The 13591-nt window shown below is 40.3% G+C and overlaps 1 protein-coding gene across 1 annotated transcript in view; it reads left to right on the top strand.

Moving 5' to 3' along the window:
- Window positions 1-1147: 1147 nt before the first annotated feature.
- LOC143753478 (uncharacterized) overlaps window positions 1148-13591 on the top strand; it is a 107980-nt gene continuing 95536 nt past the window's right edge. Inside the window, 11 exon segments of the mRNA XM_077245834.1 lie at window positions 1148-1331; window positions 2848-3093; window positions 8275-8352; window positions 8698-8937; window positions 9061-9321; window positions 9670-9909; window positions 9994-10518; window positions 11702-12081; window positions 12173-12301; window positions 12373-12570; window positions 12675-12815. Coding sequence (XP_077101949.1) covers window positions 1241-1331; window positions 2848-3093; window positions 8275-8352; window positions 8698-8937; window positions 9061-9321; window positions 9670-9909; window positions 9994-10518; window positions 11702-12081; window positions 12173-12301; window positions 12373-12570; window positions 12675-12815 — 2529 coding nt within the window. The 5' untranslated portion in view covers window positions 1148-1240.

Genomic DNA, 13591 nt, shown 5'->3' with positions numbered 1-13591 from the left:
GATTTTTTTCATTTATTTATACTGTGCATAAATGACACAATGCACTTCTTTCTGAATTCCACCTTTTAAGTTTCATAATCATGTCGTCGCTTATAAACAGTAAATTATTGTTAATTGTTTGGGGGTGGAATTGCATGATCGTTGTGAAGAATTCTCCGGTTGCTCTTCTCGTCAACGATTGATGGGTGGGAATCTCTTGGCACCTCACGATTCGATTCGATTACGGTTCAGAGGGTAACGATTATCGATTATTAAATATATATATATTTTTTTTACTACTTGGTACTTTGAAAGCAAGTATTTATGATGACCCATAATTAACTTACTTCCAATACTAACTATAATAATTTTTATTAATAAAACAAATGGAAGTGATTTGGCAAGTCAACTGTAAGGTTACATTTGCCAGCATATGCCCCAACATTGCAAAGAACCAAAAGGAAAATAAATGTGTGCCTGTTCTAGCAGCGTACTTGTAGTACATTAATACAAACTGAAGCATATTCTGAATCTCTAGCATAATAGACTTCTAACCAACATCCTCTTGTTATTTCCAATGAGCAATATAATCCTTCAGACAAAAATAAACATTTTGCTGTAGCAAATTCACAAACATTTTTCATTCAAAAATATAGAATTATGTACCAGCAGATCTCATACAAACATAAATGGGTTATGTACAGTATAATCAGCTTTCAAATTCCTGAGGTAAACTTGAGCGATATGCTTCCACGCCACCAGAGGACAGCGGCGCTCGTCTAATGTAAAACTCCCAACGGCACGGAACTAAAGAAGAAGAAGCTTAGAAACATCTCGCGGCTCTGAGGGAATAAATCCGACTCATTCACATGGTTGGCGTTCAAATAACTATTATGTAAATTTCAAAACAACTGGATCTAACATTATTTAGCGTAATGAGATGATTTATAATACAGTTGTAAGTTAGAACGGGCGCAATATTTCTTGAGCCATTTATTTTTGCCGCAAAACAAATTTCAAACAACGTAACGTTACCAAAACTGGATTTGTCCAAAAGGGGAAAATACAATTTAATGTAACAGATTATTAGTCATTTGCTGCACTTTCCCTTCGGACTAAAAAAAGTAAAAGTCAAATAATAAATCCTCATATTTAAATTGCAGATGTCACGCAGTTTTTCTGAGGAAAACTGAAGTTTGAACTGAATTGGTTTTGTCTGAAATCTCAGTTAGGTTTATAGCTGGAGAATATCTGGTGTTAGATGAGTAGAGGCCCTCAGAGAGACCAGGGGCCCCCGGCGAGGTCAAGGGCCCCGGAGGAACAGAGGCCCTCCCCGCCCGGAGCCCAGCAAAGTACTGTTCATCTCTCTCCAGCCTTTTATAGACCATTTCAACGGCTATTCGTTTATATTTTATATTTTTATCACTTTCTCTAGTTTGTGGCAGGATTAAGATACTACACACACACACACAAACACTCACACACACTCACACACACACACACACAAACACTCTCACTCATACACACAAGCGCACAGACACACACAAACACTCACACTCACTCATACATACAAACACATACATATACTCACAGACACACACTCACTCATACACACAAGCGCACTCACTCACACTCACACACACACAAACACTCTCACTCATACACACAAGCGCACAGACACACACTCACTCAAGCACACACACACACACACACTCACACACACACACACACACACACAAACACAAACAAACAAACACTCTTACTCATACACACAAGCGCACAGACACACACAAACACTCACACACACTCACACACACACACAAACACTCTCACTCATACACACAAGCGCACAGACACACACAAACACTCTCACTCACTCATACATACACACACTCATGCACACTCATACATATACTCACAGACACACACTCACTCATACACACAAGCGCACTCACTCACACACGCACACACACTCACAGTCAGCACAGTGACTGTGAGTGTGCTGACACACACAAACACTCTCACTCACTCAAACGCACATGCTCACACACACTCACTCACTCATACACACTCTAACATGTGCACACTCAAACACACACTCTCACTCACTCATACACACTCTAACATGTGCACACTCAAACACACACTCTCACTCACTCATACAAACACGCACACACAGACACGCACTCACTCATACACACAAGCGCACTCACTCACACACGCACACACACTCACAGTCAGACAAACACAACCACTCTCACTCACTCATACACACAAGCGCACACACTCACTCACTCATACAAACACAAACACGCACACACAGACACACACAGACACACACAAACACTCTCACTCACTCAAACGCACATGCTCACACACACACACTCACTCACTCATACACACTCTAACATGTGCACACTCAAACACACACTCTCACTCACTCATACACACTCTAACATGTGCACACTCAAACACACACACACACTCACTAATACACACTAGCGCACACACTCACTCACAGACACACACACACACTCATACACACAAGCGCACACACTCACTGACTCATACAAACACTCTCACTCACTCAAACGCACATGCTCACACACACACTCACTCATACACACTCTAACATGTGCACACTCAAACACACACTCTCACTCACTCAGACACACAAGCGCACAGTGAAAGGGATTAGTTTTTGGAAAATCTGTGAAAAATGAATTATTAAAATTATATTAATCAGTTTGTGGCAGGATAAAGTCTGATTGGAAAGATATTTCATATCTTGCTCCGCTGTATCGTACATTATTTAATCAAAATGCAAAACACTGCCTTTGAGCACCAGCTCTTCTTCTTCTTCATCAGGCCTGGCACTGCAAACACTGAAAGAGGAGGTCGTGACCCTCCTCCAGAGTTTCCCAGAAGGCATTGAGGTGTCCCGGTTCAGCTTCCTCTACAGACGGGTCTACGGAAGGAGGTTCGGGCCCTTGACCAGTTATGGGCTCTCCGGCCTCCAGGAGCTGTTCCTGCAGCTCGGGGACCGAGTGTGTGTGGAGAGGACTCGCAGTAAAAACATGATCAGAGCCGTGACCCCGGAGCTCAGAGGTCAAGGTATGAATGAACCAAGGCACTTTTACCCAAGACTGATTCTAAAATAAGTGTACTCGAAATAGCATATTGCAACACTGAAGTGACTTAACCTGCAGTTCATCGACTGGCCACTAGAGACCGGCTGCAGAAGAGACTCAATCCCATAGACCTCCATGTTAAAATGGCAACTCTAGCCATTTCTTCATTGATTTTCACTTTTGTTGTCGCATGTTTTCTCAACGAGCGCCCCCTACAGCTGTGAGGCGTATATTTCACAACAATGTCGTAAAAAACTCCCCTCCTCCCCCTTTCTACCGCTGCTCATGTGCATTTGTTATTATCGGAGCCGGCCAACTTTATCGTGTGGAGTGTGTCTACTAATACATCATACACATTGAGGGCGGCGTGTGTGTTTATGTCGAATTGCTGTAAAGCAGTTTGTGTTTCTCGCTCGTTCTCGCTTCTCACGAGACTTCTTATTTCCAACTTACCGGGACGTTAATCCTCATGTTGCAAGGTTGGTTTTCCGCCTGGGAACGCTGGGGGGAAAGTCACCATTCTCACCAGAACAGGTTATTAAACCATCCAAATGATTTTATTTTTATTTTTATTAAGTTGAAATAGTTGCCAAGTTCCCCTTTAAGTTCCCGGATGTGCCGGTAGTGCGTATCTGTACTAACGCTCAGTTTACTGACAAGCCTTAAAGGGATAGTTCACCCAAAAATGTAAATTCTGTCAGTAATTACTCTCCCTCATGTTGTTCAACCCCGTAAGACCTTCGTTCATCTTCAGAACACGAATTAAGACATTTTTGATTAAATAATTTTGAGTTACCGTAGTGTGATTGCGTAGAGCTACGTCACACGTAGCCTCACTATTGGCCGACGCTGGTCATGTGATGCGTGTGACGTACAACACAGAAGCGCTGCGCTGTTACACTAGTGAACTCACTCGACGCCCACAGAGAAGGAAATCAATAGTTGAAATAAAGTCGTTATTTTTGTTTGTTTTTGCGCACAAAAAGTATTCTCGTCGCTTGATAAACTTAAGATTGAGCCACTGTTGTCACTTGGACTATTTTAACAATGTCTTTAATAACTTTTCGGGGAACAAGTGTCAATCCCTTAGAAGCCTATGGAGGAGTGATCCAGCTCTCAGATTTAATCACAAATATCTTAATTCGTGTTGCGAAGATGAACGAAGGTCTTACGGGGTTGAACAACATGAGGGAGAGTAATTACTGACAGAATCTTCATTTTTGGGAAGCAGCACAAATGGATCATTTCAGACAGAGGCTCAGATTGAAAGTTTAAAAAAAAGCTTTTACACACACACACACACACACACACACACACACACACACACACACACACACACACACACACACACACACACACACACACACACACACACACACACACACACACATATATTTGTTTTATTCTCCGTTTTTTAAAATTGAGTCAACCTCAAGGAACATGTAAAAAATTATGAAAAAATCCATGTCATGAGTCATGACCCCTTAAATTGAATATTTAATTCTGGTATTGTCTAATTTTCTATCACTAAATATGTATTTATATAATCATATATCTCAATGTTGTATATCAGCTTTTTTATTGATCTTCCAAAAGTTGCTGTGAATTAAAGCATCTCCTGAATGACAAATGAATTATTATAAAACGATCTAGAAAATCCACGGGCATGTGTTTTGTATTTCCTGCATGCTGAGCAAACGAGGGTTTGTAACCAGTTTTTTAAATTAACCTGCTTTTATTTTCCTCACTGTCCCTTTAATTGGCAAGCCAGTTAAGTATCGTGTTTCAGGAAATGCAATAGCGCATGTTGTCACAGGCTCCAGCTGGAGGAGTCACATGACTTCTTTCATAACAGAGAGCATTAGATCAGCTGAGAACAAGAGCAGGAAAACGAAACCTAAGGGTGAAGCTCATGCCGTCATTAATCATTCATCACAAGCTCACTACTTGCTCACACTGTGTTGTTATGCCTGCAGTCGAGTCGTTTAAAGCATTTCTCAAGCATCTTCAAACAGTCAGGTAGGATCTTTAACTAGATAGTTGCCTTGTTTTCTAGAAATGAGAACATGACTCAGTTTCAGTTTTGTTTCTCATGACGCAGTGCATGTTTATGACGGGAGATTCTAGTATAAAGCAGAACGCAGTACATTAGTCACTCAGTTGTTCGGACAGAGCTGCACATTCACTGGGTAAGACCTATGCTATTTTTTAATCATGCGAGTAAGACCTTACTGTAAAGTGTTACCAGGTTTATTTGATCTCACTTTAGAATAAATAGTGTTAGATGGTGTTAGAATGAATATATATGTAATTATTTTGTGAAATGGTCATTGTTATTGCTGATGATTAATTTGATATATGTTACTGACTTAATATACAATATCATATACAGCATTAATTATCATGTGATTATTAAATCCCGCCTTTAGTCAATAATTTGATCCCTTAAAGGTACACTATGTAATATTTTTAGATCAAAATATTCAAAAACCACTACAACAATGTTATATATTTTGTTAATGTGTGTACTTGTATTATCCCAAATGTTTTCTAAGAACATCCTGAGAAATAAGCAGTCAATGATCAATGACATCATACCCACGTTACCCTCGATTTCCGGTTTTATTTGATAGAAACCATGGAAACACCAAAGTCGCTTTAATATATTATGTGTTTTATTATTAGACAGGTCAGCAACTGTTTGGATATATTCATTGACAGAGAACTAATCATTGTTATACAGCTCAACACAGTTAGTCGTTTTGTTTAAAGGAACACGCCACCGTTGTTTGAAATAGGTGTTATTCACCCTCTCCCCTACATTGAGATAGGTGGGCAAACACATTTTTGTCTCAGCGCATGCATTGTCTTAGTCTGGCATTAGGCTTGGGCGGTATCCAAATTTTGATACCGCCAAACCTCCTCCCTATTTTACCGGGGTATACGGTATTACCGTGACTAATTAAAAATTATGACATAAGGCTCAGACAGCGTCACCAAACTGTTGGCTTGTGCCTACACCGTTCAGAAACTGAATACCAGATCGGGCAAAACAAAAATCAAGGCCAACCCGTGCACGTTGTGTCTGATCCCGGCTGACGGCATTAAATGTAATTATGAGCCGGAGCCCTATTTAGACTCGACTATTTTTAATACGTGGGCCGTTATAATATGGTGGCGCCAAATAATTGTTTAACCCAGGTGCTGAGGGGGTGGTAGATATAAATACTATTTATAAATGAGCAAAAACGGGACACTTAATAATATTTAATTATGGCAATTAAAGTATCCATTTTATTAATTAATAAATTTAAATTAAATTAACAAGCAACAAGCAAGAAGTGCATTTGTAAATCCGGTAAATCCATTGATTTTTATTAATACAACTTTTCCATCAGATTAAGTTGATTAAGTTGACGATTAAGTTAACGATCGCCATCTCCTAGTGAACGCGCCTATAGAGAGAAATGCACATCATGGATAAATCCGAGAGTATGCTGCCTATATTTCTTTTCCTTTTGAATTGTTTCGTTTAAAGAAATTGATGAATCGCCATCTCCATAGTGAACGATAGAGAGAAATGCACATCATGGATTAAATAATCAGAGAGTAGGCTAGCCTATTTCTTTTCGTTTTGAATAGTTTCGTTTAATGAATTTGATGATCGCCATTTCCGTATGAACGCGCATAGAGAGAAATGCACATCATGGATTAAATAATCAGCGAGTGGCCTATTTCTTTTCGTTTTGAATTGTTTCATTTAATGAAATTTCAAGCTCTATTTAGATATAGGCTTATCTGTCTTGTCTGTGAGACATACACTGAGTTTCGGTTAATTTATGATGAGATTTCAATGCAAGTGACCGCGGCGCGCCAGCGCACGATCATGTCATGATTATGTTGTCTGCTATATTTGATTCTTATTTATTAAATCCAGACAATTGGTTGATAAAAAAAATATTAAAATTAAGATACAATTTATACAAAACGAGATTCACTTTAAAGAAATGCCTTTTACAAAATGAAACTTAATTAAGTGCTCAATGTCTGACTCCCGATGCATCCCATCTTACTCGTGCTGTTCAGTTTTCATTATCAACGTAAAACAAAACAACATTATAATATTTTAACAAATATAAACTAATGCGCTTATTTAATGAACTCGGGGCAAAATGCATCCTCGCAGCAGTGAGTGTGTGGTTGTTTCGGAGATGCGACATTAGGTTAGAGGTGTTTCCATCTCTCGCGGTCACCTTTTGTATTGCAACATTTACAAATTGCCTTGTCAGTATTTACCGCCTCTCCCTTCTCTCTCTCTCTCTCTCTCTCTCTCTCTCTTTCTCTCTCTCTCTCTCTCTCTCTCTCCTCGCTCTCTCTCCCTCTCTCTCTCTCTCTCTCTCTCTCTCTCTCTCTCTCTCTCTCTCTCTCTCTCTTTCTCCTCCACACGGTCACTTGATGACAACTACATAAGCATTTTTAGGCATTGAATAAATTATATTTATATATTATATATAAGTGCCGGTAATGACGGTATTGAAACTGATACCGTTGCTATTTTAAGACCCTGCGGTATACGATATTACCGTAATACCGCCCATCCCTATCTGGCAGCGCCGACGCTAGTTTAGCTTAGCATAATGAATGGAATCCTTTGTAGCCGGATAGTATGTTGTGAAAAAAAAAAACCCTAATTACTTCTTGTGGCCTGCGTATTCACAGCAAGTACAAATAGCAATGCAGATTAAGACTAGGCAGAGATTGACTTGGGACTTTATGGGGGTGAAGCACAGGCGAAGCACAGCAACTTGGGCGCAGTTTACTACTTTTTAATTTACTTTTTAGTTTGCTACTTAGTTTGTGACGTCAGTAACACAAGCGCTTTCAAACCGTGTTTTTGAGGCTGTCTTTGGTTCACTGCAGTTTTAAGGAGAAAATACTCAGCAATGCTGTCGAATCATGAATTTACACATGGTTTGTCTTTAAGCATATTAAAAACACCACATAGACATATAACAGCAACAAAAGCTGGATTTGCACCACAGGGGGACTTTAAGAGTTGATTTTTATCACCCAAGGAAAAGTTTGCTGTCAATAATTATTTAACTTTTGAGGGGAAAAAAACAACGTTTTACTCTCCATAATGTTTGTACTTGTTTTTTTACAGATATAAATATGGACGATGGTCCTGAAAAAGAAATTTGCAAGAAAGTCATCTTTCACGAGAACAACATGGTTCTTACAGGTACTGATTTCACATTATATGCAACTTCTAGATCCATTATTTCTATGTTATGAGCTGTTTTGTACAGGATAATTCCTCAACCATAGATTGCACCCATAAAAAAAACTAAAGTAGTGGATTTTTTCTATAAGGAAATTGGATGGATGTTGATTCTTGTTTTCGTTACACAGGGAAACATCAACACTATTTTTAATATGTTTTTACCCTTTCCGGAATTTACTACCAGATTAAACTGAGTAGGATTATCAGTGGCCGAAACGCCTGCTATAATATAATGTACTGTCAGGGAAGTCATCTTCAAGTATATCTTAGACTATCCTGATAGTGCTGTCACATATTTTACAGGTGAAGACTTTGAAAAGAGATGCAGAGATGTCGTGGAGTTGGTGAAAAGCTACCAGGAAGGCATTCCCCTTTCAAAATTAGCTGTGTTTTATAATAGGGCGTATGGGAGACCTATGAGAAAGAAAGAATTAGGGTTCTCCTCAATAGCAGATTTCGTTGACTCTCTCAGCCAAGAGCTGTACGTGGAAAATGGGCAAATCTACTACAAGAGTGCCATGGCTGAAGCTTCAACACCCACAGGTAATTTATCAACTTGTATGGCTCAAATAAATACAATAAAATTAAGGGTTATTCACTTTCATGTGGTTCTCATATATATTTTGTATGCTTTTCTCTTTTTTCATATTGATGGGATTTCTAAAGACGTCGTGGAGCTAGTTAAGGATCCCCCAAAAGCCGTTCCTACGAAGGACATTTTTAAGAAAGTAATCAAGACAGTGAAAAAACACCCTCAAGGAATTCCTCTTGATAAATTAGCAAAGATCTTTGCTCAGAGGTATAAACTAGTCCTTTTGCCTGCTGAACTTGGTTTCCCGTCGATGGAAACGCTTGTGGCCTCTCTTAGTAAGGATCTTACGCTGAAAGATGGTGTGATCTTTCACAAGAAAAACATAGTTCTTACAGGTACTGATTTCACATTATATGCAACTTCTAGATCCATTCATTCCATTTTTGTAGCCGTTTATTGTAAAGGATAATTTCTCAAGCACAGATTGAACCTATAAAAAAACTGAAGTAGTGGATTTTTCCTATATAGCGAAAACATGAATACAACACGCTTAAATGGATGTTGATTCTTGTTTTCGTTACACAGGGAAACATCAACACTATTTTTAATGTGTTTTTACCTTTTCCGGAGCTGTGTGTATTTACTACCAGAATAAACTGAGTAGGATTATCAGTGGCCGAATCTACTGTCCATCTTCAAATATATCTTACGCTATCCTGATAGTGCTGTCATATATTTTACAGGTGAAGACTTTGAAAAGAGATGCAGAGATGTCGTGGAGTTGGTAAAAATCTACCAGGAAGGCATTCCACTTTCAAAATTAACAACGTTTTATAAGACTGCGTATGGGAGACCTATAAGAAAGAAAGAATTAGGGTTCTCCTCAATAGCAGATTTCGTTGACTCTCTCAGCCAAGAGCTGTGCGTGGAAAATGGGCAAATCTACTACAGGAGTGCCATGGCTGAAGCTTCAACACCCACAGGTAATTTATCAACTTGTATGGCTCAAATAAATACAATAAAATTAAGGGTTCTGTCATTCAATCTCATACGTTTTTTTTTTATAGTTTTCTCAGCACCGGTGCACATTGATGGGGTTTACAAAGATGTTGTGGAGCTGGTTAAGGGAAATCCTACAGGCATTCCTCTTAAGTTGTTGTCTATATTCTTCAGTCAGGAGTATCGGCGAAACCTCAAAGTCTCAGACTTTGGTTTTAGCTCAATCGCCTCCTTCATTGATTCTCTGAGCGATGAGCTTTTGGTGGAGAACGAGAGAATCTTCCATAAGAATCACAGAAGAGTCCCAACACCTGCAATCCCACCAACAGTGAACAACGACCCAACACCTGCTAATCCATCCCCGAAAGCTAGTTATTTGGGAGCTTACTTTGCTCAAAGAGGTAGTGAAATGACGCAAGAGGATCTGATAGATAAAGTTAAAGAGGTTATAAGAAAGTATCCTGCTGCAAGCAACTCCATTGGTGAACTGGAGAATGGCTACTCCCTCTTATTTGGGTCAACATTGCCGTTTAAAACATACTCCTCTTCTCCAGTTGTAGAAAATAAACAAACAGGAGTAAAGTGCCTTGACAGTAAGAGTATAAACAGTTATATAAGGGGCTTTTGCACCGGAGGAACCTTTTCAAAGTTCCTAGAACTATTGGCGGAAGTTCCCAGATTTAGCCGCAGGAACTAGGAATGATTTTAGTTCTAGGAACTCCTTTTGGAGGAACTAATTTACTCCTCCTTCAGAGTCGGTCTAAACCAGCGCTATAGGAACTACTGTGATGTTAGTGTTCGCTGATTGGCCGAACAAACGCGAAACGCCAGCACCCGCCATTTTTTTTAAAAGGCTGTAAACAAACAGATTATAGCCTATATATTTACTCCAGTAACTAACTCTACGAACATGGAAAACAGTGACAGTTGAGCCTCCTAACCCTTTACGCTGAGGAGAAAATCCAACGCAACTATGAGGAGAACTAGAGAAACATGATTATATGTTTCTGCTCAGCAACACTGGACATAAACCACACGCATACGCTAATACCTATTCATTACTGTAGTGAAACTCAGCGTGTGGGGTGTAGGAAGAAGAAGACGGTCGGCGGAATTGGTACTCGCACTTTATTTAGAAACAAATAAAAGAAACAAAAAGGTGCGCTCGTGCGCCTTCACCGTAGTGCAACACTACAGCACAATATAAGAAACAGTCTGCCTGCTGTACCAGCTCACGCTGTATGTCTCCAGCTCTCACAGTTCAGTCAGACGACCACTCTTTCCACTTTAGCAATACTCAGTCCGTTTGATCCGAAACTTTTTCCACTTTAACAAAACTCAGTCCGATGCCAGTGTGTGCTGCGGGTCACGTGTGAGTCCCAAGCCCTTCTCTCCTCTCGCTCTCTCATTCCTGGCAGCTTATATGCGGTCTCCACGCCAATCACTGCAATCAGACACAGGTGTTCATCATCTGCACTTGACCTACTTACTCACTGCACAGCTCGCTGACTCGTCTCTCGCTACAGACTTAGGCGCGCAAAACCACGCCCCCCTCGCCACAATCACTGTCTACTTTCTATGCATGTCAGAGTTCGTACTCGCAGTGTGAAATCCAACCAGGAAAACGTTTCTAGGGGAACCATTAGTTCTCTGGGATCCACCCTGGTGGCTAGTTCCTAGAACTATCCGGTGCGAAAGCCCCTTTTATAGACAAGTAAATAAACGGTTCCTTTTTCTTAAGTCTTTAAAAACACATTGTTGACTTTATTCTTGTAGATCCACAACAGAAGACTGACGAGGAACCAAAGAAGGTTCGATCCAAACCCGTGGAGGATGAACAAGTGGTTCGGCCCAAGGCAAGTTCAACCGCCCCTGGTAATCTGTCATTTGATGACTTCCCAGTTCTTGGTTCCAAGATTCCCAATGCTGAGGAGAAGAAGCTGAAGGAGGGAAGAGGGCTTGTCTTCTATGAGTCCTTCTACAGCCAGTTGAGGGAGGTTCATGGCTCGAACATGAGGGCAGCAGAAGCCTTGGTGGAAGATGAAAACATCGTTAGGAGACGGAGAAAAGCCATGAGCTCAAGTGAAGTGAACAGTTTGGCGGAGGACGTCATGAGAGCCCTTTCAGCCGAAGGAGAGCATGTGACCATCGAGAGGGTTTGTGTCTTGGAAAATTATCCAGACCTATTTTGTTCTCATCCCCAATGTCAATACCATGACTACATTTTTGTTTTTTCCATTGTCACAGGTAATAAGCAGAGTTTGCTCACTTCTACAAGTGTCTACTTTAAAAGATTTGAATGTGGACGCTCGTCGGCATCTCCCCGCAGTGCAGGACCTTCAGCGCACCATCAAGGAGATCAATTTGTTCATTGAGGTATGAGATCTTGTGCTGAGACTTTTTTTCTGGTGTCTTGAGTTTACTTGATGTGTTTCTTTCACTGTCAGTCAGTGGAGGCGGTGTCTTCTGTGTGCACACTTTACGAACTGGGACAGGCTCTGGCCAACCTGAAGAACAAGAAACGCTTCGAAGAACTCAATCTGGGCCCTCTCTGCAAGATCCCTCTGATCCACCGAATGTTCAAAATAGATGCAAATACTAAAGATGATGATGTACATCAGATTGCAACTGTGGACATTCTTAGGGTGAGTTAGTTTGGCATTGGCTGTGTTCTTGACCATTATTCAACATACACAAAACATGAGTACATCTGTGTTGACGTAATGCTATGGTTTTCTGCTTGCTTTAGAGTCTCCGAATGTTCCGGAGAAAATGCAAGACACCTAGAATTGACCTTGCTGATTTCCTGAAACACCTTGCTGACCATTATAGCTGCGATTCGCCTTATGAACTCGGCATCAGAATCCAGAGTCTTGGGTTGCCAATTTCGGTAAGATTCCGGTAAAATAATGTATTATTTCCTTCAGCTGAGACACTTTAGATGCCCACTGTTTAAAATGATGGTTTTGAATTTCTTGAAATATGATTGGAATCACTTCAAAAAGTAAAATAGAGTAAAGTGCAACATGTGCAGGACAAATTTTTCATATAGACTACATAACATTATAATAAGAACATCTTTATAATTTGTTTGATTGGGACATGATGAGACTTTTGTTTTTGTAATCAGGTTCTCAAAAAGTATATAAAAATGTAAATTTATCGGCCAACATATCTAATCGGTTATCGGCTTTCAAGTAATAATTCGTTCGTTACATTTATATAGCGCTTTTCCTGTGACCTCAAAGCGCTTTACATAGAAGGGGGGATCTCCTCAACCACCACCAATGTGCAGCATCCACCTGGATGATGCGACGGCAGCCATATTGCGCCAGAACACCCACCACACACCAGCTTACTGGTGGAGAGGAGACAGTGATGAAGCCAATCAGTATATGGGGATGATTAGGAGGCCATGATGGACAGAGGCCAAGGGGCAAATTTGGACAGGATGCCGGGGTTACACCCCTACTCTTTATCGTAGGACTTTTTGGGATTTTTAATGACCACAGAGAGTCAGGACCTCGGTTTAACGTCTCATCCGAAGGACGGATGTATAAACAATTATCGGTATCGGCCAAAATGTTCATATCGGTGCATTCCTAAGTGTAATGAATGACTTTTCTGGTGCTTTTACGTTCTTTATGAAACACAATTATTTCGGTC

Source organism: Siphateles boraxobius, unplaced genomic scaffold, assembly GCF_051911475.1.
Source record: "Siphateles boraxobius isolate OS27281-9 unplaced genomic scaffold, OSU_SipBor_1 103, whole genome shotgun sequence".
Classification (NCBI taxonomy): domain Eukaryota; kingdom Metazoa; phylum Chordata; class Actinopteri; order Cypriniformes; family Leuciscidae; genus Siphateles; species Siphateles boraxobius.
Note: the sequence above shows the minus strand (reverse complement) of the source record. Positions and strands in the feature narration are given on the sequence as shown.